General features: G+C 39.9%; 2 protein-coding genes and 1 long non-coding RNA gene across 9 annotated transcripts in view; 2 read left to right on the forward strand and 1 right to left on the reverse strand.

Moving 5' to 3' along the window:
* DGLUCY (D-glutamate cyclase) overlaps nucleotides 1-4383 on the forward strand; it is a 45701-nt gene extending 41318 nt beyond the window's left edge. For all 7 annotated transcript variants that reach the window (XM_030274859.4, XM_004174481.6, XM_032748857.3 and 4 more), the window contains one exon: nucleotides 3993-4383. In XM_030274859.4, the coding sequence (XP_030130719.4) occupies nucleotides 3993-4136 (144 nt within the window). In that variant the 3' untranslated portion in view covers nucleotides 4137-4383. The remainder of the gene's footprint in view (nucleotides 1-3992) is intronic.
* Nucleotides 4384-4531: 148 nt separating this feature from the next.
* Nucleotides 4532-25681, reverse strand: GPR68 (G protein-coupled receptor 68). The gene is made up of 2 exons (XM_041716855.2): nucleotides 25496-25681; nucleotides 4532-10336 (listed from the first exon to the last, which is right to left on the reverse strand). Exon 2 carries the CDS (start codon nucleotides 10200-10202, stop codon nucleotides 9126-9128), a length of 1077 nt encoding a protein of 358 aa, XP_041572789.2. The 5' UTR covers nucleotides 10203-10336; nucleotides 25496-25681; the 3' UTR covers nucleotides 4532-9125.
* On the forward strand, nucleotides 11841-20464 carry LOC115495586 (uncharacterized). The gene is made up of 2 exons (XR_003960881.4): nucleotides 11841-11958; nucleotides 20211-20464. It is a non-coding gene; the product is annotated as an uncharacterized lncRNA (long non-coding RNA).
* Nucleotides 25682-25958: the final 277 nt, after the last annotated feature.

Here is a 25958-nt window from a genome sequence, read left to right on the forward strand (position 1 = left end):
CTTTCTAAATTAAAGTTGGAGAAAAACTTGTTCATGAATATTTTTAAATGTGTTTTGACTAATGCAGCTCTGTACAGTGTGATATTCTGGGAATGCACAGGTTTCAGACTGAGAAAAAGTAAAATAACTGAGAGGGGTGAGAAATGACGCTGATCTGTGCTCATCCTGCAAAGCACGTGCCTCTATTTTTAACTTGACAGTGGTTAAAAAAAATCTGTCTATACACACACACACCCCCCTAATGATTAAATAAGATTTGTTCTACAACTTTGCAATAAATTAGGAGCTTCAAGATTTCAAGGTTCAGCTTTATTAGCAGAGATTTGGACAAACCCTTTAAGTGTGTGACATTCAAGAATGCTAAGCAAAATGCAATCCATCACCATAGCTACTGCCCAAAACAAAGAAGTTTTTCTCCTGAGATGATGGGACATTCTGCATGAAATTCCAACAAAGCACCTTTAAGTATTTTAGAGTAGATCTCACTAATTTTTTTTCAAATTCTTGCTATCTTAGTTTTTCATCTAAATGTCATAAAACTGAAACTGATCCCAACACTTGGCATAGCCATATAGCTTAACAAAGCTTATATGGCCCTTTTCAGCACAGTCTTTTTTATAAAACAGATTAATTATTTTTCAGTTTTCAATGTTTTTCCAGTTGCATCTACTGGTTTTTGACCTTTAAATTAATGCATCCTAAAATGAGGGTGATCAAAATTCCTGGTAATGAGATACTGTAATTAAATGTTATATTGTGTACGGGAAAATCTTCTTGTTTTTGTTTTACTAAGCTATACAGCTGGGAATATTAATGATCCAATAATGGGCTACTGAAAGTGCAATACTGAAATCTGTTGAGATAAAATAAATGGAAACAGTTTTGTGGAGGAGAGAAAATGACAAAATGTCTGACAAGAAAATATGATATCTTTAATTATAAATCACACAACAATGAACAATGCAGAAGATTGAATACATTAGTATTCACATACTCCATTAGTATAAAAAAATCAGACCATTTATGTTTATATGGCTACTTTCTGCAAAATTCAGCTTCATTTAATGCTATAATAATTACCCTAGTGAGATAAAGAGCAACACCACGCAGATCCATCTCAGTGTTTATATTAGTGATTGTAATTGGAAAGAGGACATTTGAAGGAGTCCCTTAGCACCAAACAGCTTTCTTATAATGTGTTTCATTTTTCTTCAAAAAATGGCACTTCCATGAATGTTGTAGGTCATAATTGCTAAGTGAAGACTTCCCCTGAAACGCCAACATTATTTCTCTTCAGCTGGTTCGAGCAGTGTCAGGACTGCACTGCCAAACCCCAGAACTGCAGAGCTCTCCTTTCCCACTGAACAGCAAACTGAGACTGCTCTGAGTTCATGGATGAGCCTTTCCACGCATCTTAGTGAGAGATGCTGCAAAGCATTTGTTCTGTGCTGAGAACTGCAGGAACAGGAAACAACTGGACCTAAACAATCATTGCTTACCTTAACCTTTGCTTACCTAATAATTTGATTATGGTATTGGCTTGGTTTTTCAGGTGTTCGTAGTACTTTTACACCAAAGTGGCTGTAATGAAATGAATTCATTCATACATATCCAAATGTAGCTAATGCTTAACATCCTACAGTCAACTCTGCATTTCCTTGCGTCTCACAGACAGGTTAATATATCAAGCATTTGTTCTTTAACTGATGTCTTTATTAATGGCAACATATTAGCTGTATAGTATTTTTTAATTATGACCGATAAGAATATTTAGTATATTATAAATATATAAAGGTGTGACATATTTTTAGTGTGCTTTATTAGCTTTGTCATTCATAAGGAAGTTTTCCCCTTGAATAAAGCACAAACTAACGAGATATTTTTCTATTAATATGATTATTTTTTCCAGTTACCCCACTCCCAACATAATTATTTACTAAAGAGAAAGCTTTGGTCAAGTTGCAGCACTGTACAGCTAAGGAAGCATGCTATACATTGTATTTGCTTATTACAAATGGAAACTGTAGCATTTGATGACAGGCTATGGTTTATCAGGCATAGTAGTTATGTAGTATTAAACAAGAAAACTTTTTTACCTCATATAAGCAGAGCAGAGAGCTGTAATATGTAAATATGTAGCACAGACTATTCATATTAAACATTACATTTTCTGTATCCAATTTAGGTGTCTCTTTTGTGACAGGAGAGATCTCCTTTGCCCTTTTGCATTTAGATACACTCAGTGCTAAGAGAAACCTCTGTTGTGCAGAAAGATCAGTTGCATATATTTGCATTTATGTATATGATCATTCATATGATATAAACTGATGTGTATTTATAATTTTATTAATTATAATAAAATATAGCAAATTTTATGCTACTAGTGTATCCAAATAATTTCCTTAAATTGTGTCACTGCTGACACCATGTAACTATGCATATTTTTCCTTTAGTAGAAAACCAGAGCTTCATTTAATTTTATTGCAGCTAAGAATTAGGATGATTTACCAGGAAATAATATACAGATCTTTAGAAAGTACATTCAGAGAGTAGATTATAAAATTAAACTGAATTGATCACACAGAGCATGCTTTGCTTCATTCAGAAATTATTATATTTTTGCCATTTTATCATTAGGTAAAATACAACCATATTGTGTCTCAATTCAGATCCACAGCTACTATATTCTTTGTGGTTTAGAAGTGTTCCTAGAAAAATGCTAACATTTGATAAGAGAAAATTAGATATTTTAACTTTTTTTTTCCATCATTCACGTGTGTCCAGGAGATAAAGAACTTCTGCTACGTTATTGTGCGGTAATGTCAAATACGACAGTGTTAAAAGTATTAAAGCTTATAGAGCTCTTTGTCAAGGACACTGGTAGGATTGTTGCAGTAGCAATTTCCATGGAAATGGAAATGGCACAGTAGACAATGACCAGAAAGGGCATTCCTAGTAAAGAAAGAGAGGAAAAGATAAATAGGTGAGTGTTTCAAGGTCTTATATAACCTATTGCAGGGTTGGCATAGGGGAAGCTAAAAAGTCACCAGGTTGTTAGTTTTCTTAGACTTATTAACAGAATTCAAGGAATAAATTCTCACTATAAAAAATAGGAAGTTTTACTGTGTACATTTCATGGCAAGTGAAGAGCAGAGCAGTTTATGCCAGACATACATTCACTTGAAACCAGATCTTCAAAATTCACTTTTCCCTGTGTTTTTTTCAAAGCTCATTTTATCCCTTCTTTTCATCTCACAATGCTAATTGGCCCACAGCTCACAAAAAATTATTTTCTTCACTCTGTGTACATTTACGTCTCAACTTGGAACACACTTTGTTATCTGCTTATATTAGTTAAGCAAGAAAATAACTGCACTTCTAAACAAAGCATATGCTAGTTCAGAGCATGCCAAGGAAACACAATTTCTGAGGTTGTTTTCTCCCCACTCCTTCCCTAAGCAATCAGAATTCTCATAAAATCAACAATGAAAAGGGAAGACAGGGCCAAAGGCACAGAGAGATCGGAGAAGCTGCAGGAAAGGAAAGTGAGTGTGCAGCCCATCCAGGTGCTCTCTGTAACCTTTTTTCCTGCTGCACCCTCCTTCTCTTTTTTCTTTTTCTATAAAAATGCAGCTGCAGCCAGCTGCCTGGCTGGGGAAACCACAGATGGATTTTTGAGATACTTTGGGTGGAGGTTCCTCTGATTCTGATTTGTGCAATATAGGAACTCAAAACCAAGCAAAAATGATGTTTCTGAATTGACAATAATGTTCTGTTTGAGGCAGTGTGGAGAAAACTAATATTCAGTGGTTAAATAGAAGTTAAAATTATAAAGCACCTGACACTCCCTGAGGTCCAGATGCTTGCAAAGTTGATGGCAAAATTAATATGAAGGATATGGTCGGTCTCGCCCAGAATTAAAACAAAGATCTTGATGACTGCCCTTGTCTGATTCAGAATTTTAATTATACTCTGTTTCTTTGTTTTTCAAGGAAGAAAAGCTTCTGAAAACACTTGTCCAGCTTGGGGTCCGCAGTGGCAAAACTGCCAGTCTAGAGATGGAAGTGGATGGGCTGCCCTTCTACAGCACCCATTCCCTTATGATTGAAAAGCTGCTGCAGGAAGCACAGCAGTGACTGTCCCTAATGATGTCTACATGAAGAGTGGCTCCCATGTCCTGTCCTTATTTTTGAGGCTCTCTCAAGGTGTAAAAGATCAGAAAAAGATGACTTTTCATCTCTGGTGTCTTCAACCCACACAGCCTTTCATTGTTATCCTTACAACATCTCTGTGAAATAAGAACAGGATATCATTCACTTGGTCTATCTTTCTTTTCTGTAATTATATAATGGAAAATGAATATTAAATGATATTATATAATAAGAGGTGATCTGGCTTTTACAAAGAAAGCATGAAATTACAAGGAGATATTATTGCACTGGTGTTCTTGTTTTACTAACCTCATAACTGCAACAGGAAGTAACTCACATAGCAACTTGGATTTAAAAATACTTGTGGTAAGGAAAACAGCTACAATAGAGAGGGAAGATTCAAAACAAAACTGCAGTTACTGTACTGAGAGCTCCATTGCGCACTTCCTCTAGCCCCCCTCTAACACTGTGTTCTTGTGGTGGGGGATAGTTTGTGGAAGTGTGAGGAGTTAAGGAGAAAATTTTAACTGAGCTAATGAAAATAAGGGCAGCATTGCAGATCTTCTGTGTAAAAGGCTGGCTGTGCCACTACCCCCTGTCATATTAGTAGTTTGCCACTTACATATTTTGCCACTTTATGGGTAATAGAGAAAAGTTGTAGACATTTCAGAGTATCCTGTTGTTACAAAGAATACAAAAATAATTCTTAAAATTAATTATTAGAAATTGAAGTATTATTAGAAATGAATAAACATTTGTGTGCAGTATGACATAACATTATGTAAATAAACTTTTACATGAATTCCTGTTGCAGAAGTTCAGCTCCTGACAAGACCAAGTGAAGGAACATTGAATTTTATCCCATAGGATTACTAACACTAAAGCAATACATGAGAAATGGTTGTGAACTGTGCCCAGATTTTGTCATTTAAAGCTGTAATTTTACCTTAACTCCAGGTGAGTGTCAGGACTACAGTTCTGCCGGCTGTCAGCCTGTCGGAGTCCAGGACATCCCTCTGGCTGCCCTGGCTGTCTCGAGACCCTAGCAGGGGTCTCAGAGACCCTGGCAAGAAGTGAAAAACATCTGTGGCTTTGGTTTTAGCCCATGGAAAACTGCCAACTCTTGATGAGGAATGACAAGTCACAAGGGTTTTAGTGGTGTGATATTTGAACTAACACAGGGTGGAAAAGTAGAATTTTGGGATTTTTAGAATGGGGTTCAAGGGGGTACAAGATGGAGGAATTTGGGCATGTCCTAGCCTTCTCCTTCTTTGTCTTGTCCTCCATGTCTTGGTGTGATGGTGGCACTTTTCTATTGGTTTAAGTAGAGATTCATGGTCTAACACAGGTGATGGGAATTGACAAAGAAATTGTAAACACAGACATGTAGTTTTCAGTATATAAGGTGGGAGCCGCCCAAGGCTGGGGGCAGAGTGCCACGGCCTCCTTGCTAGCTAGAGCTCGGCAGGTCAGAGAGACAATATTTTAGATAAGAAGAAATAAACAACCTTGGAAAAGCACAATTGGAAGCATTCCAGGCTCCTTCTTTGGCTGCATTTGGGCTAGGGAAGCAAAGACTCTTTTAGATCTCTCTTGGGGTCACCCTGGCCTAGGAACCCCGAGAGAGAAATCGACATCAGCCCACCCAGCAGAGAGAGGAGGGTACATTTGGCACCGCCCCTAGAGCACTGGTGTTTTACCTGTCATAAAATGGAAGTTGCATTTAGTTGGATTTTCAGCAGTGAGCAACACTTTATATCTCTTTTCCTTCCTGGCAGGTGAGTTTTATTTTCCTTTTTCGATGCAAGACAAACAACTTTTTTGGAATGAGAAATATAATTTCATACCACAAACACCAGCATATTTTGAACAATAATCTCCTGAAGTCCCTGAGGATACAGAGCCTTTAAAGACATAAAATAGTTGTACACATGACAGAAAAAAATCTTAATGCCAGATTTTTTGTAGACATTCAGGTTCACCAAAGATCCCAATGCTTATTTTCTAGATAGAGGAGTCATTTTTTTAAATATTTGTTTTATCTAAAACTTTCTCACGGGATGTTCTAGAAAAGTATCTTTAACTGTGAAGTTTCACAGTTAAAAATATCTCCTTTAGAAGTCTCCAAACTCTCTAATCTGTCAGTATTAAGTAAAATATTTCATATGAATGCTTGAACTTTTTGCCAAAGCCAGTAACCCCACACGATGGCATATATTCACTGCTGCACAGAACTCACAGAATGAAATTGGCATCATTTGAAAAGAAGCAGCTGATTTTATTCTCTCTTTGCTACTGAAATGTTACACTAACAGGTGCAATGTATATTTATAAGCACTAACTTGTAAAAAATTTAATTTAGTAAGCTTTTGCTCTTTTTTCACCCCAAAATACAAGTCTTAACAATCAGTTTTCATTAAAAAATACAAAATTTAATAATTTATTTCTTTTTTTCCTCTAGTACATGCTTTTAAAATGCCTTCTTGTGTGCAGTCCCAAGCACAGCATTTACTTCAATAGCATGTGTAGCATGTCTCTAGCAGCCTTAGCAGGACCCTTGAGTGAATGTGTTTTGACTGAGATGGAAGGAAAAGCTCTGAGTGGGAGTTACCTTCCTGCTGTAACCTGCTGTATTGGTTCTGCAGCCTCAGCCAAACAGTTACAGTACAGAAAGAATTGATAAAATATTGTCCTCAAGAAGAAAAAGGGGAAGAGAAGAAAAAATCCCTCCTTTCTGTTCTGGGTTAGCAGGTTAAGTGCTGAGAACTGCAGCAGAAAGCTGCACTGTGTTGCACAAGTTTCCATCTGATTTTAAACTGCAGCAGCTGACCAAATCTGGCCACATCAAAGTTCCATCTCAAATGAGCCTTAATCCCTCCAATGACAATTCCATGTAGTACAGCATGCTCTGCATTCCAGCTGTCTAATTTAAACAGCATGGGGAACTTTAGAGCAGCAACACATAAACACAACAACAAATATTTAATCCTAGAACAAACCACATGTCTTGCAGCCTGACAGGTCGTGGGGGTCCAAGGACTTGGTGCTTAACAATGTACAAGCTCAGCACTCCAGCAGTCGGGAGGGAGTCCCTGCCTTACATCCCCTTGGAATACACCACAGATGAGAGGAAAGATGAGGAGAAAATAAAGCTAAACAGTGCTAATAGTCAGGAGAAAAAAATGCAGATGTAAGGTAATTAATCCAGCTGAGTGGTCAAAGTATAAAGAAATGTAAAATAATTAAACAAACCAAATGTTAACCTAAGCAAACCTAATCCCCTCTTGGGACTGGGGACATGAATCCTTTCTGCAAGTGGAGGGAGGAGAGGATTCATAGTCTCACAAATAGAAACTGTGCGCCAAAGCTAAAGATCGTTATTTCAAACATGGTGTGAAAAAATATAAAAAGGAAATTACAAAAATATTCTTTATTAAACACATACTCTAATTATATCCAAACACATTCTCTAATTATATCCAATATTGCACTCTCAAGGTGGTTTCCAGAAAGCTGTTAGAATATATTTCTTTTGGAATCTGATGACAAGCAAGGCTGTGTTACAATGATATATTCAGATAGCAGGAGTAGACCATCTGTCTAGACAATCTTTTGACTCAAAAGCAAACCAAAGAAACAAAACTGATAATACTGCTGGAAGTTATCAGCTCCGGGTTGCAGAGAAAGAGGTGTTGCAAGGAAGGTCTGAAACCAGAGAATTGAAAGGACAAGGCAATATTCATGGTATAACAGCTGCAGGTAAAAGGAGGTGTGATGAGCAGCTTGCAAAGAAGAATCACATAGAATTCATTAGTGTAACAAAAAAAAAAACAAACCAAGGAAACCTAGGGAGGAGGTGGTAGTAGATACAATACTGTGGAGCACAACTCCCAAGTCTTTAAAAGCCATTATTCTTCACTTACTCCTGTATTTTGTTTCTGTCTAAACCAGGACACAGATCATTCATACATCATATTTCTGATACTGTGTTTACTGAACAATGACCAAACCCTAAACTATATTATCTGTGGGCAAAAACATGGTTTAAACAGATTCATTCAACAGTTTCCCTGACAAATGCATTGTTATTTAATTGCCTGCATGGTCTATGCTGCACAAGATACACAAATTGCAAAGGACACAAGCAAAACCTTAGCAAGGTGTAGTAGAATTTAGATGTAAATAAATATTCTTGAACACAGTGACTCAAAGAAGCACATGGAATCAAAGTGCCTTGTGTACTACCAACCTCTTTTTCTCTTCCAAGTCAACAAACCAAGTTATTGACACCCACTGGAGCCCAGAGTCTCATACTTCCAGAAGTCTCTAGGAGCCTTACAATGAAGTTTAACAGTCTGAGATTCAACAGTGAAATAACAGCCTGGAGGTCTAAGCAGGTGATGAGTTCCTTCTGAATGTTCTCCCATAATGTCTTGCACTATCAGACTGATTGTTTTAGGAATCTGGTTCTGGCATGGTCTCTGCAGGCTTTGAAACTTGCTGGAGAAGTTTTTTCAGAGAGTTACAGAGATGTTGCACAAGTGTTTTGTTGGGCTTTTTATTTTTAAAAGTATATATGGAGATATGTAATTTTTTTGTCTCTGACCTTTTCAACAGATGATGACAGCTTGTCGAGAATTACTTTCTCTAGATGCTACAGGGGCAAACAGAAAGCAGCTAAAGATGAGTTCACCAGAACTACACACTGTGAGTACTGGCTTATTCCAGTCCATCCAGTCATCAAGCCAAACAGGTTTTAAGTGGTAACACAACAGATATATGATTATAACTGAACTGACTTTCCTCACTGTTGCCAGGCTGCCAGGCTCCAAGCACCTCTAGAAACAGCTTCACTGTACAGCATTGCTCATAAGCCTTTGGGAGGTCACACTGTTGTAATACATTAATAATTCAGACAGATACACAAACACGGCCATAGCTGCAGGTGTAGGATTAAGGTCCTTTTGATTAATGCTATAGGCTGCCTACATTAGTTGTGAAGCAGTCCTTCATTCCAGCACCATCAAGGGGTATTTGTAATAACCCTGGTTGTTGTTCATGCTGTTTTCTGTTGGGAGTTTCAGTACTGTTTAGTGGATAGGATTCCTTCGTCTCAGTACTCAGATGGCTTAAACATGTTAGACAAGAGTCTCTCATCTTGACAAAGTTCTGGTAAGTGCTTTCACTGGAAAAACAGTACAATACTGGGTCAGCAACACAATTAAAAGTAGTTAACAGGAGAGAAATATGGTAAACATTAAATATTTTCTCAGCAAATGAGCAGTTGTTCTCCAACAAGCTACGAACTACAAGTAGGATGTGGTATGGTCCGAAGCAGACTAAAAATATGAAAACAGTGCTTGATACCAGTCTTTTAATTTGAATTTTCTTCTTCTTTTGAGTGCCAGGACTCTTGTGGACAACTCGTAAAATCCCACAGTAGGAGAAGGCCAGCAGAAAGAAGGGGAAAAGGAAGCCAGCAGAGAATCGGTAGTAATTGACATTGTGCTCCCATTTCTTGATAGGGTAATGCTCAAAGCACACCAAGTGGCTCTCAGCATCCATACTGATCTCCCCGTGTGTGAAGACAAAGCAGCATGTCATAATTTCTTTGGCCCAGATAATGATGCTGACAATGACAGCAGCCTTCATGGTCCGAAAGCGCTGGAACCGAAAGGGGTGCACCACGGCCAGGTAGCGGTCGATGGAGATGCAGCACAGGAAGCCCACGCTGATGTAGATATTCTCATACAGGATGATGCCACAGACTTTGCACAGCAGCTCATCGTAGGTCCAGTTGTCATGCTGTAAAGCATACTGAAGCCAAAAAGGCAAAGAAAAAATGTACAGCAGGTCTGCTATAGTCAAATTGCAAAGGTAGATACCTAATTCATTTTTAGCCTTGATCTGTAAATACCCATAGTACAGTGACAGGCAGTTAGCTGGCAAGCCTAATACAAACACAAATATGTACACCACGGGGGATAATGTCTGGTGGATATCATGATTAATATTGCATTTCTCAGTAGCATTCTCTGTGAAATTCACCATCTTCCACTTCTCCCTGTGTATCACTCATCAGGGTCTTGAATGTAAGACTTAATTACATTCAGTTTTCATGTAGAGTTTATTTCTTCCACAAATCCTTAGGCTGAAGTGATGACTTGCTGTAGGATGTTAATAACCTGAAGATAAAACACAAGGAAATCTTTAGAAGGGATAAAATTGTTAAATATATATTACACTTTTCAAAAAGCTGCCTTTTCTTAGCCCTAAGTCTTTGATAAAGATAAAGCCTGTCTGGGAAATCAAGATGCACATAATTCCTAGTGCATAATAGAAAAGTGCCAGAAAATTATGTGATTCAGAATCACAAAGCAAGTTACAAATATTTGTTGTTTTAGCTTTGGAGGTACCTAAAATGTGAAGAAATATCATCTCTGGTTTACAGATGGGGCAGAAAAGCAGTCATCAGATTTGACTGTGATGGAAAAGGTGTCTCTGGTAAACCAGCAGTCCACACAGAATTCCTCAGAGGATGAAGAGTGCACAAAACTCTTGATTAATTATTTCCATTTCTTAAATTTCCCTTCACATACAAGATACCATGTAATATGCAGTTCAATTCAGCAGGACAAAAAACAAAGTCTCTCTTACAGTTACTTGTAAAAACAATCCTGAAAGCAAGCTCTCTTCCTGTGTTGGAAGGACATGGTGAAACTCTGGTACAGCGCATCTCCATGGTCTCAGTTCTACAGAATATTAAATATTCACCATCAACTCCAAAACCCACACATTTATGACTTTTACATTTGTATCTTTCCCTTTCATCTTCACTGAATTTGAATGTAATTGTTTTCACCTGAAGAATCTGGTATAATCCAAACACAAACCCATAGAAGCCCTTGCTGTGCTATGCTATGCTATACTGTACTGAGCTATACTATAACTATTTAATACACAAAAACACTGCTGACAGTGGATTAGCACTCAGTTCTAGGTCAAGCCTGGGCCCAGCTCACAGTGATGAAACTCTCAACTAAACAATGAAATCCCCCATCCCCCATCCAGCATTTTATCACCTCATGGTATATTCATGCGGGCACAGATGCTCAGCCCTGGAGAGCAGCAGGGCAAACTGCCTAGTCTGAAGGGAATGCTTGTTTTACCTGGTGGTACAGAACAGCAAGACTGTATTTCTTTCAATCTCTGCTCAGAAAATTCAGGGATGTTTGGTATACCTTTCTAAGGTAACCATGGTACTCTTGTGTACTCTTTTCACAGCTTCACATACTATGGATTCAAAAGAAGCACTATCCAAAAAATAAGGCCTTGCTGCTTTTTCCTTTTTGCTATGCTAATTTGCATTTTTGTCATCATCTTCTGTTCCATCTAAGAACATAAAATTTCTTCCAAGGCAAAACTTACAAAATCATGACCACACTAGAGCAAAATTAGCTTTTGAGGATGTTACTGTCAAATTATTTTTTAATACTTTTTTTTTTTTTTAATAGAGATAGATAGGCTTTACTCCTGTAAAAACTGAAAAAAAAAATCACTTGCTTTAAGTGCTTTATCACTTGTCTGGCTGAAATAAGTGATCAAAACTGCAAAGAATTTCATTTTTTAGCTTCAACCAGCAGAGTTCCACTGAATTCACAGCAAACACATACAAATAAGAATAGTGATGTGGTTTTTGTCCCTTTACTTTTACTTTTGCTTTCCAACAGAGGGAATACCAGCTCTGGTTTTGGTGGAAATATCCTTGGGAGCTCAGAAACTCTCAGTCATGAAACAACAGGCCAAGGTAAGTTCATCTCCCTCAAAACTTTTAACTCCACTATCCAACACAATTTGTGTGAAAGGCTGCTCAAGTCGAGCACTCTGCTCTCCTCCACCTCTCAGTCTCAGCAGCTCCTTTGGGGTTTAAGAGCCTCACACTCTCCACTGTGTCTATCATGATAGTTACAGCTCATTTATCAAGCCTCAGCAGGAGAAATGCTGCGAAAGGGACCCAGTCACAGGTACCTGTGGTTCAGTTTGAAGTTTGCTCCAGGAGATTGCCATAGCCTTCCCCTGGGATGAATACAACAGTGTTAGCAGTGCTGACATGAACAGCAGAAATCAACCACTGATATTACGTACAAATTTCCCCAACCACTGGTACCTAGGGGCCATTAGCTCCCCTGTAACACTATGCAGTTTCTCCAAGGCTTCATAACCACCACATATCTCTTCCATATGCAGACATATTGCACAGAATATTTGCTGAGGCAGGTTTGATAACCTTCTTACCCCAACCCACCTTTTTAATCCAGAGCTCCAGGCCTGAGTTTGTATTTGATAGCATTTCTGTATAATCATTTGGTGACTTTTACATGTAAGGGTTTGCCTGAACAGGATGATTGGCACACCTTAGTTATTCTCTAAAATACCTAAATTCTGAGACCTATCATCATATATACCAGCCCAGTGCCCAGCAAGTGTCCAGCTCCTGTCAATAGGGCCAAATAGTAATTCAAAAGCTGCTGACAGTTTTGAAAATTCAGAACTGTCTTTATATGTCTATCACTGAGTTTCATTCAGTGTTACCCAGTGAGTCATTATGGATCATAGTATGAAGAAAAGCAGATGGACTTTACAGCTGTAGTGTTTTTTTAAAGTTTCTTTACCTCTAAGAACTCTAAATGTTTTTATCAAATTATGTTTTCATACAGAGAATATAATTATTTGTAGTAAGTAAAATAATTTCTGCTTAGTTTAAAAGTCTTGCCAGAATGCAGAATGTGAAGAAGGCAGCAAAAGTCTTATTGATACAATATTATGGTGATATAATATACACTTCTGCTAACAGCAACATTTTCTGCTCTTGGAGGAAATGCTGGATTGGGTGTTCAAAGGGGCAGGAAGAGAAGATTGGCTGTAACAAATCTCTTTGCCTTGTGCTAAGCTCCCCAGTTTCAAAGATGCAAATGAAAAAGAAAGATTCAGATTCTTGTGCAATAGCTGTCTTAGACTGCTGTTCTGGCCAGTGGCAACAGTGGGCCAGGAAATCCTTCCCTTGTTTCGGCCTCCTCAGTGTGTGGGCTCTGGGCTGCCTTTGTACCCTTTGACCACTCATGCCTGGCTAAGGACAGACTCAGCAGCCAAATGGAAATACAGAGGCAGTTCAACTTTTCCCCAGCACCAGGCAAACTAAATATAGCTCTACACTAGCCAGGGAGTGAAACTGTAGGAATTTTACAACTAAGCTGGTGTCAAAGGACTGCCCCAGCAGCTTTAAATAATGGGTGTGGAAGAGCCCACTCTGTTATTAAGAACATGTGACACAGTACTTTACAAGCCATCTGAAAAAGTGGAAAATGAAGGAAAGGTGATGCAGGGTATAGAAGAGAAAAGTCAAATAGCTCCCCCATTACTTATTGGCCACTTCTGTATAGAGGGAAAAGAAAAATTTAAAACGTTGCTCTATGAAAAACATCTGGGGTGCAGACAATCAAAAAGCTGAAAACAGTTATGAACAGGAACACACAGGCATTTCTTTCAGACAGCTTTAATATGGATATAGTGCAGCTGTGTGACTTTTTTTTTTTAATCATTGTTTATGATACCTTCAGTATCACAAGTCTGCAGTCATTTCCAGGCAATATTTCTCTCTCCTATATGCCCACATCTTTTTGATGATACCCATCTAAGCCTATGTCTTGGCAATAAATTAGAAGACTCTCTTCATCTACATGAGCTCCAAATAATTCTCTTGTTCCTGGATTAAAAACAAAGCCAAGGATCCCTGAGTTTCAGAAAGCCTCACTTTTTCATGGTTTAAAGAAGCCAACTTTATTACTCACTGTAGAGTTCAACAACAGTTCTTTCCCAACTCCTGTGTGTTAACAAACACATGACTTGCCCTGCGCCATGAACCATCGGGCAGCTCACTTGTTAAGTGCTGCCTGCTGGCAATGGCACAGGAAGCAGCCAGAGCCACTGGCAGCAGCAGACTCTTCACCTTGGACCAAGTAGGAGCATGGAGCCCAGGTGGGTCTGTTCAATTTCAGTGAACACTGCTGCAATTTTCATTATAAGAAATCTGTCTGCAGCTAGGTCTACATATTTTTTTTGGCAGAGACAAACGGGACTGAACCAAAGAACTTCCTTGCTGGAATTTGCAACCGTTATGCACCCAGCTTGTCTCGTCCACAGAGCACCCGCTTCCATTAACAGGGAGTGCAGCATGCTTGTGTGCCTGCATGGGCTCTTGCTATTCAATCTGCCGTTCACCTGTCATACAGTGCAGACAGGCCTGAATCACTTGGCTCTCATTGCAGGACTTCAACTGTCCTGCAAGTTGTGGAATCACAAACCTGGGGTGGTTTCGGTTTAGGATTTGATTCAGGTCATGATCTACACAAACACCAGCCCTAAATTCACATGCTAAGATTCCTTCAACACTTGCAGGTTTGTCAGATTGTTTGATCCTGTTTCACAAAACCTGGAAGCGTAAGGCCAGATAAGACGGCAGGGAAGCAATGAACAGCAGAAGAGACTAGAGACTGGGTGAACAACATAAAATAGGAAGGAAAGGCATAATAACCCTTAGAGTAAGTGTGAGGGGAAAAAGAAGTAGAAGAAAGCAGAAATTTGGGTGTAGCACCACGTATGAAGAAAGAGCACAATGATATTTGGGTTTAATCGGAAGAATTGTGATGTAAAAGATGGACCTGTTAGAGCACAGAAATGACAAGAGGGGTGGAGCACTTCTCCTATGAGGAAAGGATGAGAAAGTTGGAGTAGTTCAGCCTGGAGAAGAGAAGGCTCTGGGAAGATCTTGTTGCAGCCTTTCAGTACCTAAAGGGGACTTAAAAGAAACATGGGGACAGACTTTCTAATCAGGACTTGTAGCAATAGGACAAGGGGCAATGGTTTTAAACTACAAGAGGGTAGAGTCAGACTACATACAATGATGAAGATTTTTATGATGAGGGTGATAAAACAGTAGCCCAGGTTGCCCAGAGAGGTGATGGATGTCCCAACCCTGGAAACATTCAGGGTCAGGTTTGACGGGGCTCTGAGCAACCTGGTCTAGTTGAAGCTGCCTCTGGTCATTGTAGGAGAGTTGGACTACAGGGCCTTTAAAGGCCCCTTCCAAACCTGACCATTCTGATTCTAGAAGGGTGTCAAGTAGAAAGAGCCATTAAAGGCAATGAAAGATACTTCTATTAATAAAAAATAAAGAAAGAAAAAGAAAGACAAGTACATATGAAGCAAAACACAAATATATATTTATTTTTATAATATAGAATTTATAGAACATATATTTATATGATATATAAGTATATTTATATCGATATTTTTGAAATATTTTGAAATATTTGCTGTTGTTTTTTATACCAATCTTTAGAACCAGAATTGTTAACCAGTGTCTAACAAAATTGTTTTTAACAATAGGATGGGGGCATAGAGAATAGATCAACAAAGGCTAACAGATATTTTTAAAAACTACATGCACTCCAGGGGATTTAGTTACAGCAATTTGTAAATTATTGGTGGTAATATTTCAGAAATTGTGACAAACTGGGGTAAAACAGACATAACACTTTGTTTTGTGAAAAAGAGGAGTCGAATTGAGCTTCTAAATGAAGGCAATTTACATCTATGCAAAATCCATTCAGTGTTTGTAATTTGCAAGTGGATTTTTCTTACGTGAACCTGAGTACAGTAATTATTACTCTGTATATGTGGAAGGGAACTATAAAAATGTTCTGTAAATTACAAATTACTTTTGTCATTATCAGATGACTTGTCTTGTAAACCTATTGTCAAAAAAGGAAGTCGGCAACTTTTTTTTCAGAAGCCACATAAACAAAAGACTAATTAGTCATCAATGCCCAATTTTTCCTAACACAGACATGCAATTTTTTACAGTCTTGAGTAAATCATTCCATTTGTTCCATCTTTTGATATTCTGAGAATTCCATGTTCTGTTTCTATACCTTTCCATTTCAGGTTTTTATGATTTTGGACTTCTTTGTTTTTGCCTGCACTTATAAAGGACAACTTGAGATGAAGGGCAAGGGAGGCAGGTAGGATAATTAGCACAGTTAGTCCAATATCATAGAATCATAGAATGGTGTGGGGTGGAAGAGACCTTAAAAATCATCTAGTTCCAACTATGGGCAGGAACAGCTTCCACTAGACCAGGTTGCTTAAAGTTTCATCCAGCTTGGCGTTGAACACTTAGGGATGGGGCATCCGCAGCTTCTCTGGGAAACCTCTTTCAGTGCCCCAACACCCTCACACTAAAGAATTTCTTTCTCCTACTATCTAATTGAAACCTACTTCTTTTAGTTTGAAAGCATTCCCTCTTGTCCTATCACCACATGTCCTTGTAAAATGTCTTCCACCATCTTTCTTTTAGGCTCCCTCTAGGAACTGTAAGGCAGCAATTAGGTCACCATGGAGCGCCCTCTTCTCCAGGCTGGAAAATCCTAATTCCCTCAGCCTTGCCTCACAAGAGAGGTGCCCCATCCCTCTGATCATCTTGGAGACCCCACTCTGGACTAATTCCAATAGGTCCACATCCTTCCTGTGCTGGGACCCCAGAGCTGGATGCAGCACTACAGGTGGGGTCTCAACAGAGCAGAATGGAGGGGTAGAATCCCCTCTCTCACCCTGCTGATCATGCTGCTTTGGATGCAGCCCAGAACATTTTTGGCTCTGGGTTCCAAGTGTTCCTGTCCAGCCTCTCATCCACTAGCACCCCCAGGTCCCTCCCAGCAGAGCTGCTCCAATCTGTTTATGCCCCAGCCTGTCTTGATACCAGGGGTTGCCCCAACCCAGGTGCAGCACCTTGAACTTGGTCTTGTTAAACCTCATGAGATTCCCATGCAATCACTTCTTGACCCTCTGGATGGTATCCTATCCTTTAGGCGTGTCACTTCTCTCTTTGGTGTCATCTACAAATCTACAAATCTCCTGAGGCTGCATTCAATTCCTTCCTCTATATCATTAATGAAAATGCTAAATAAAACTGGTCCCAGTACAGATCCCTGAGGGACACCACTTGTCACTGAGGTCCTTTAGGACTCTGAGCCATTGACCATGACCTTCTGCATGCTGTTGTTCCACCACCTAAGAATCCACCCATCAAATCCATCTCTCTCCAATTTATAGAGAGGGATGTTGTGGGGAACCATGTCAAAGGCTCTACAGAAGTCCAGATAAATGACATCTGTGACCCTTCCCTTACCCACTGATGCATTCACTCCATCACAGAAGGCCACAGGCTGATGAGGCAGGACTTGTCCTTGGTAAAGCTCTGCTGGCTGTCCCAAATCACCTCCCTGTCCCTGATGTGCCTTAGCAGAATGTCTCAGAGGATCTGTTCTGTGATCCTCCCCAGGCACAGAGGTGATGCTAACAGCTGGGTAGTACCCAGGGTCTGCCCTTCTATCCTTTTAAAAGATGGGCACAATGTTTCTGTTTTTCCAGTCACCTGGGACTTCTGACCGCCTGACTTCTCAAGTATCATGGACAGCAGCTTGGCAAAATCTGCCTGTTCCCTCAGACTACTCACTCTGTCTCACACTATTTTTTATCTAGGATTAGGGTCTTTTTACCTCATGTGAGGTTGAACAACTGGTTGAGCACAAGAAACTGCTGAAAAAAAAACTTTGGAAAATCCCTGTTTATGGTAATAATAAGTTCATGCAATGTGTAATTTCAGGCAAGCAGTCCAAGTAGTATCAGGGAGGTGAATCACAGCTGAAATTAGTCATGCTATAGCTGCCTCAAAGCTTTAAAAAATGACCCTCATATGCCCCCCACTTCCTGCTGTTAAAGATCAACCAAGTGGACGACATGAGTCTCCAAGTATTTCACTGCTGAGTTACTATGACTAGGTCCTACTCACAGGGCACACGTTGAAGCTTCGTGTATGACTTGCTTGAGTAGCGAACAGTGGGTGGAGGAAAACACATCACACCACTTCCTGCAGACATGTTAAACCACTCTATTACTCAGAGAAAAAAACTCTATATCTTCCTTTCCCCTGAACTAAAACTTCAACCAAGTCAGTGTGCCTCTCCCCCAAAATCCTCCTTGACACAAAAGCTAAAAATCCATCCTGTCTTCTGTTGAAGAAGCAGCAGGCAAGTAATAATCATAGACAACAGAACTGCTTATAATTCCAAACTTGTACACTGATCCTCACTGAACAGGACAATGCAAGAAAAGCCAAGATTACACAGGTCTTGCTTATTAGAAGCCACAAAAGCCATGATCAACATACAATATTAGTAAGGAACAACGACTAGGACAACTGTTATTGCCTAGGATTGAGATATAGGAACTTCACCCTTCTGAGTTAAATAAGTTCTGATTCATTTTACCATCTACAGCCTTGGGGAAAATCATCCTTCTGATTCATTTTCCTAAACTGAATTATTGCCTCTTTTGATGCTGCAGCCTGCTCTGACAACAGCAGAGTGCTACATCAGACAATGCTAGATATCTTGCATTGAAGTCAGTGACTTCAAGTTTAATTAATATCTCTATTGCATTTCAATGACTTTTGCCTTTCTCAGATTGTCAGTGTGTCCCTGTAGCCCCAGGACTGCCACATAGCCCCTGTTTCACAGAGTGGCTGCCCAAAGGGAGCCATGGGAGTCACCCACAGATTTCTCTGCTGCCTGAGCATGAGCCATCCATTCACATACTATAGGCCATAGCACACTGCTAGCACCCTGTCCCGGGCAGTGCACCCCATCCTGGGCAGTGCACCCCATCCTGGGCAGCACATACCAAGGCTGAGCAAAGAACTGGCTGTCAGCCTCTACCTTCAGCCAGATGCTCATGGCCCTGGAGCCAATGAGTGTATTGAGAGCAACTTGCTCTCTGTATCCACATGCTCACACAGAAAGGGAACAGAATGCCAGCAACATGCATGGCAGTCCCTTCTGTCAAGCTTCCCCAGCTTCACTTAAGGGAAAACTTGTTCAAAAACTGACAAGTTAGAGAATGAAGCAGGGGCCAAATTATCTTTCTGCTTGCATCTTTTGCAATGCTACTCAGAACCCAAGGACCAGCACATCATACGCTCCAAACAAAAGTGTCTCATTAACTAAAAGTCATTTGGAAAGCAACCAAACACTCATCTATACAATTTTTTCTCCTCATTTACTGATAATTCAATGGACAGGACGTATTGCGCAGTGCTGCTGACAAGCTTGGGTCATCCATAATCAATGCTTGACTAATAACACTTGACAACCAGCAAAGGCTGTCTGATAGAAAAATTTTGCTTGCTAGTCTAATGAAATGTGGTTGAAACTCTGGCATGTCTAAAGAGATTGAGCAGATCTCCCATTTAAGGAGAATGTTAGCATTTTCACTATTTCATGCATCAGCAAATAATAATATATTAAATAAAGTAATCTCTTTTTAAAATGCCATTTTCTGCATATATGATTCAGTATATGATTAATTTTGTACTGCAAAAGTTTTAAGACATGGTAAAATGAAAAGCTGTTTACAATATTTGAAGACTTTTCCCTTCCACTCCTCATTTTTCTTTGACTTAATTCTTTTTCCTCTGTTTGGATTTATCTTAATAACAGAGAATTAATTAATCATGGGATAGGAGCCTGTTCAACTGAAACACCTAACCCTGTGTGCTCTGTTGCCATCTAGAATACAAAAATAATTCTTTTATGCCTTTGTACTGTTTGTGTTTCCAGCTTACACTGATCACCATTGTGCACTTCAGATATTCTTCTGTTCTAGATCCAATTCTTCCTAGTCTAGCACACCATCCGCCCTTCCACGCACTTCTGTTTAGCTATGCTCATTTCCTTTTAGGCTCAATTGAGTCTTTTTTTGGCTCTTGTTCTTATTTCTGTATTTCTTCCTTGGATACAGAATTGGAGGGGTGGTGTGTGGGGTGCATTATGCATATGTATTTGTGCATATCTTCAAATAGTTCCCATCTAGTTGGTAGAAAAATAACTCTACTAAACTATCCCTTATTGCTATCTTTAATTAAATTTCTTCTCTTTTTTTCAGTTTCCCTTCTGGAGGTTAACAAAGTTTCCTGTACAACTGAATCAATATTCACATGTAAGACATGTTCCTTCATTGTTATAAACAGTGTGCCTTGCAGAAGGCTTTACTCTGTGATCTTTCCCTCATTGCTGTTCTTGCTCCGTAGATTACTATGGAAAATGTCAGTCCTTTTTTTTTTTTACTTGAGGGTAGAGGACTCCAACACTCTAATTCCCAGTGGATTAACCACTTTAAATAAAGTGCTGGCATCTGTATCTGCAGGTTTGCTTATGTTACCATTTCCTGATTTTCCATTTCTGGATAAAAGAGGTTCAACATGAAAACTGAGAAAAATAGTTGGAGAGGCATGACTTCATAGAAATGCAAACCCCCTCTTCTTTAACAGTATCAAAGAAGCAATTCACAGCAAAAGCAACAACCTTGCTGTAAACCATTCACACTTCCAAACATGCTTCTGACCAGAGAAAAGGAGGAGAATCAAATGCTTGTTACAGGAGAGTTCTGATGAGCTCATGAGATGGAAAAGCTGGCACAGGAGATGTGAGATTCCAAATTGAGAGCTGTTCAGAAATCCAGGTCCTGCTTTGGGGTGGAGGTGTAAAACCAGCTCTGAAATTTGGATGTAAGTTCAAATTCCAAACAATAATGTTCTGCCATGATAGTCTCAGGGATTTTAGTTTAAGCCTCTTGCAAATTTAAAAGAAAATTGCTATTTTAAAAGCTATGTCTGAACAGTTCTTAAACATGGAGCATAAACCAGATACACCCTCTAATCAGATATGAGTAGACACTAAATCATTATTCATCACAGAGTAAAAGCTCTCCTTCCTTGGCAGAAGGAAGATGAAATGTTCCCAGATGAAATTAAAACATTCTAATAGTACTAAAATACTGAGATAAAAGAAAGCCAAACCAAGAGATCTCTGAAATATTTCCATTCTTCCCTACTGATAGCTAAGCATTTTATTCAGGTGTCATTAAAGTGACTGAACTTTGATAGTTCAATTACATTTGCTTTTGTAATTAATTAGTTATTTATCTCCCCTTCCTCTGTTGGCAACTCAATCTCTCTTCAAAGCTTTGTCTTTACTGCTGGTCCATAGGACACAACAGGAGAAAGGAAGCTTGAAGCCTTGCTGAATAAAGCAACAATGTTCAGAAACGAAAGTCCAGGCTCATGCTAGCAGCAACAGCTGCCTGTAGCAGTATCTATGTGGAGGATGTCAGGAGGACAGCTCCTGTGGAGCAACAGGAACAGCAGCAGAGTGCCCTCTCTGTTACATGCAGGTCAGATCAGTTTTGCATTTCTATTTGATTCTGGCATGGTGACAGATCTGGGCCTAAGCAATCCCAGATCAAACTCCAAGACAACCCATCTAGAAAGAAGTTTGCTGCTACAGAAACAATTTCTGGCAAGAAGGCTCTATTAGATTGGCCTGGGGCTTGGGGGTCAGTCCGACCCCTGTCTGCTGCTGCCATAGGTGTCCAGATAGTGCTGGGCTGTTGGGCTCAGCCTGTCTGGGTCCCTCAGCTCAGCTCCCAGCCGTGGGCAACTTAGCGAGCACCTCTGGAGTGATTTCAGCTCTGGTAAATTCAGCTCTCAGCAATTTCTGCTCGGTGCTCGCCAGTTCCTTAGGCAGATGCAGGGAGATGGAGACAGGAGAAGTCTGCATGTGGTTCCACAGAGGTGTCCCTTAATTTCAGCTCCTGTGAAGGTGGCAGTGACAGTTCTTCTGCTGAACTGGGCAGAGATGGGGGTTGATATAGGTACAGGGGTGTCGGAAATTGTCCAATAGCCAGGGTTGAAGAGAATATGACCTATAGCCTTACAAAGAGATAACAAGGGTCCAAAGGAGGAGGAGTGGCTTCTTTGGTCCAGTCACCATGACCTGGCATTTCTTACCTTAGGCAAGTGACCGCCAGGGAGACCTCACAGGGCCTCTGACTGCTACACTCCATGGAGAGGAACAGAGGATGTACTTTAGGTAAACTTGTTTCTCACTCTCCCTCTAACAGGGTTTTAAACCTATTGTCTACTCCTTTTCTCTTTTTTGGAAAAATTAGCTGCAGCTTCCAGATGAAGTGCCTAAAAAGCCCTTGTTTTCCTACCCTATTAACAGAGTTCAGAATGGTGTTTTTAGTGGAGAAAAAGTGTTACAGTGGATTTATCCATTAGAGAATAAACTGCAATGTTTTTCTTAGCTGCTGTTGCTTACTAATACCTTTAGTTAAAATTATTGGTCAATTTCTTCTAAACATTAAAGCTGTTTTGTGTCTTAAAAAAAAAAAAATGCCACCAGCTGTCAGGGTCAGCAGCTCTGCAAATGCTTCAGCTGGCAGAGTAATTCATAACAAGCAATAAAAACCCCTCAGAATAAGCTTTATAGGAAAAACAAACATATTAGAGGAGACAAACAACTAGTTATAAGGTAATGAGCCTCACAAGGCTGCCATGTCTGGAGTTCTCTTTCCACAGTTCTTCCCTTACAAATAATTACCAAGCTGTGTAAATGTCCTCATGAGTGGACATAACTTTCTTTAGTTACCACCACACTGACACAATATAGCCATCAGCAGTGAAGCCCCAGAGCACCATGAATGCACCCTCAGGTAAGGACTAGAAAAACTGGAAGGGAAGAAATTTTCTTCTCTGTGGGAACCCAGGGCACAAGGAATATTTCTCTGTCTGCTCTGAGGGGTCCTGACCCCCAGAGAAGCACCAACTTTGGCTCCCATTCATGGAGAAAGCTTCCAAGACTTCAAGATAGACTAGAGGCCACAAAAGTGTGAAATAGATTATAGAGAGTAGTATGGCACGTCACTTGGGTGAGCAATTTAGGTTTTGGGATTTTTAGTGTGTTGCAGATGGGAACAAGATGGAGGTTTTAGGGTGGAGGCAGGTTGTTCTTCACCTTCATGTTCCTTCTTCTTCATGGGTTTGGGTGATGTCTTGTAGTTGGACAGAAAAATCTGCATTGTGGGCTTTGAGGGGTCAGTTATTGGGTTAAAAGGGAAGATAATCTAGGTGTCATTTCTTAATTGGATAGTTTAGTCCTAAAAGACCTTGTAACAAGAGATTGTTGGCTATTTTTGTGGTGCTTTTCCAGTGCACAGTCTGCTATAGACAGCGTGCTAAACTTCAGATAACAATAAACAAGAAGCTGAAGACTGGAAAAGTCCTGTGCTTCTCCTTTTCCTGACACAGAACCAATCCAGGAGGGTTTTCCCTGACAGGGGAACCCCAGGGAGGGGCAAAAAGTGGGGCCAAGAAACCAATACTTCTCCATGCACTGTTCACTGGGATGCCAGGAAAACTCGCATTTAGAGCATCAGCTGGTTAATCTGAGTGACACCATCCACAAGGCTGGTTAGGGGAGGAAAATTTACTTTAATGCCCCCACCTTTGAACACCTGGCCCTGTGCAACTGTGCTCAGACACAGGTAGGAGGCTTCCTGTCTGTCTGACCTCACAAGTAGCCTCAGGCTCACCCTAATCAATGACATCTAGTACAATGACACCTGTGTACACCTAGCTCTGCAGAGACTCACTTTCCTCTGTTCTCTTCCCTTTCCCCATATCCCACTTCTCTCTTTTCCTGCTGCTATAAGATTGCTTACAGTCCTCAGATCCAGAACAAAGGGACTCAATTTTTGTCCACCAACTACAAAGTGAAATAAATGCCTCTCACTGAAGGTCAAATGACAAAAGTTTTTTAATGAGATATTGGAACCACCAAATCTTTCTTCATTTAAAACTGTGATATTCAAATCACAATGCTGTGATGCAGACATTTTCACCTCAGCTGTCACAGAACATACTTGTCTGATCCTATAAACCCAACATTTTCTTGCAGTATTCTTCCTAGACCCTGTAAAGACTTTTAAAACTTTGGGGATGTACTTTCCATGTTATCATCTCACCTACAACTATATAGCACTGAATGTTAAATAAACTGGAAATGGCATTCTTCTGCCTCTTCACTCATGTAACAGAAAGGCTTTACAAGTGCATTTGCAGGAGCAGCCTGATATGGGGGAGCAGCAACATAGCAGCAGTAAGATGGGGAGGCAGAAAGGATAGGGGCAAGGACAGTAGAAAATTTTGTTTCCTCAAAGAAGTTAAATACACAGGATTGACTATCTTTCGATGGCTTCTTGATTAAAGAAAACGTGAAAGAAGAAGTGGTTAGACACTCAGCTCTTCTGGGACCAGTGTGAATGCAGGGTCATTTTGTGGAAAACGTCACAGTGGGTACTGACTAACAGACTGCTCAGAAAGTCCCATAATGCTCACAGTGACACTGTCACGTCCTATGAGCCTACATATTTTATTTTACTGTTAAGTTTCCTTATATTTTTATTAATAAATATCTGCATGTGTTTTGAGCAGAAGAGGACAGGGCAAGCTGATATATTCTTCTAAATTCTCTATTTCTCAGCTTTCATCCCCGTGCAACACACAAAAGAAGAAAGCATCACTCAGTGAATTGCTTTTCTTGTTTCTTTACAAAGACTGACAAGAACAGGAAAAACGTTCTCATAACAAGGACAAGCTACAATAACGAACAAAAGTTCTTTTTATCCTATTGAAAAAAAAGATTAATTTCTCACCTGATGGATTTCACTTCTCTAAACAAGCCCTCACATTTCAAGTTTTCCAAGCCAGATTCTGAACCGCAGGAAGAAAAGTGGCTTGGTGTTTGGAAAATATAGTAATTACATACACTTGAGATACAAAGACAAAACTATATAGGTTTACACAGAGCACCCACACATGAAGGTATGTGGTTTAGCAGTTTCATGTTAGGTGTAACTTTTGGCTTGTATTCTCAGGGGAAATAAAGTTACTTACTCCTTCAAAATACCTTGTATCTATTCAACTAGTGCTAGTAAGTGCTCTGAAAATTACTCCAGGAACTTATCTACATGCTACTGCTCTGATTACTTGCTGCAAACAACAAACAGTTTCTCAGTTATCTTAACAATTCCCTTTCATCAATACAACTTGAACATTCAGCTCCTCTTGTGCCTAACTGAAACTCAAGAAATTTTTTTTGGGGAAAACCTTTATTCAAAGTTCCTGTTAGTAGGAACTTTGCCAAGGAAATTTTGAAGTTGTGAATTGTTTTGGACACACTGTTTTGGTTAAGTCCTTGGAGCACCTCGTTGTTTTGCTTTAACAACTCAGCTAGAAAACTGTCTTACCACCTCTCCAGGGGTGAGACCTGCACAGTGATGGAAAATTAACTTGCTTTCAAGAATTAATAGATAAAAATGAAACTCACCTGTTAGCAGAGTTTATACGAAGAGGCTTTTCTTGTAATGTGAAGAGCAGGAAACTTCCCTTCTCCTCATTCGTGCTCATGCTGCTGGTGAAGCTTGTCCCCCTCCTCCAGCTGTGAGCAAGCCTGTCCGTGAAACAGCACAGGAAAGGAGGAGGAGATTGTGTTTCACCTCCCGTGCCCTTTATGGTTCATCTGTGAAGGAGTCAGCCCAGCCCTGCCCTCTCCTCCCTCACCCACTCATTCATAAGAGAGAGAGACGAGAGCGCCAAAAGCAGGCGCTGAATACAGAGATTGTGAAGTACACGGAGTGGTGTTCCCTGCCGTCCCCACGGGCACACACACTGACCAGCACAGAACTGCACTGTGATCACAGCAGCTGGTGCAGAGGCCAAATCCAGCTGCTCCCAGCTTGTCTAAACACACACAGATGTTGCTTCATGCAGGCATATTGAAAAGTATGCAG

Source organism: Taeniopygia guttata, chromosome 5, assembly GCF_048771995.1.
Source record: "Taeniopygia guttata chromosome 5, bTaeGut7.mat, whole genome shotgun sequence".
In the NCBI taxonomy this organism is placed as follows: domain Eukaryota; kingdom Metazoa; phylum Chordata; class Aves; order Passeriformes; family Estrildidae; genus Taeniopygia; species Taeniopygia guttata.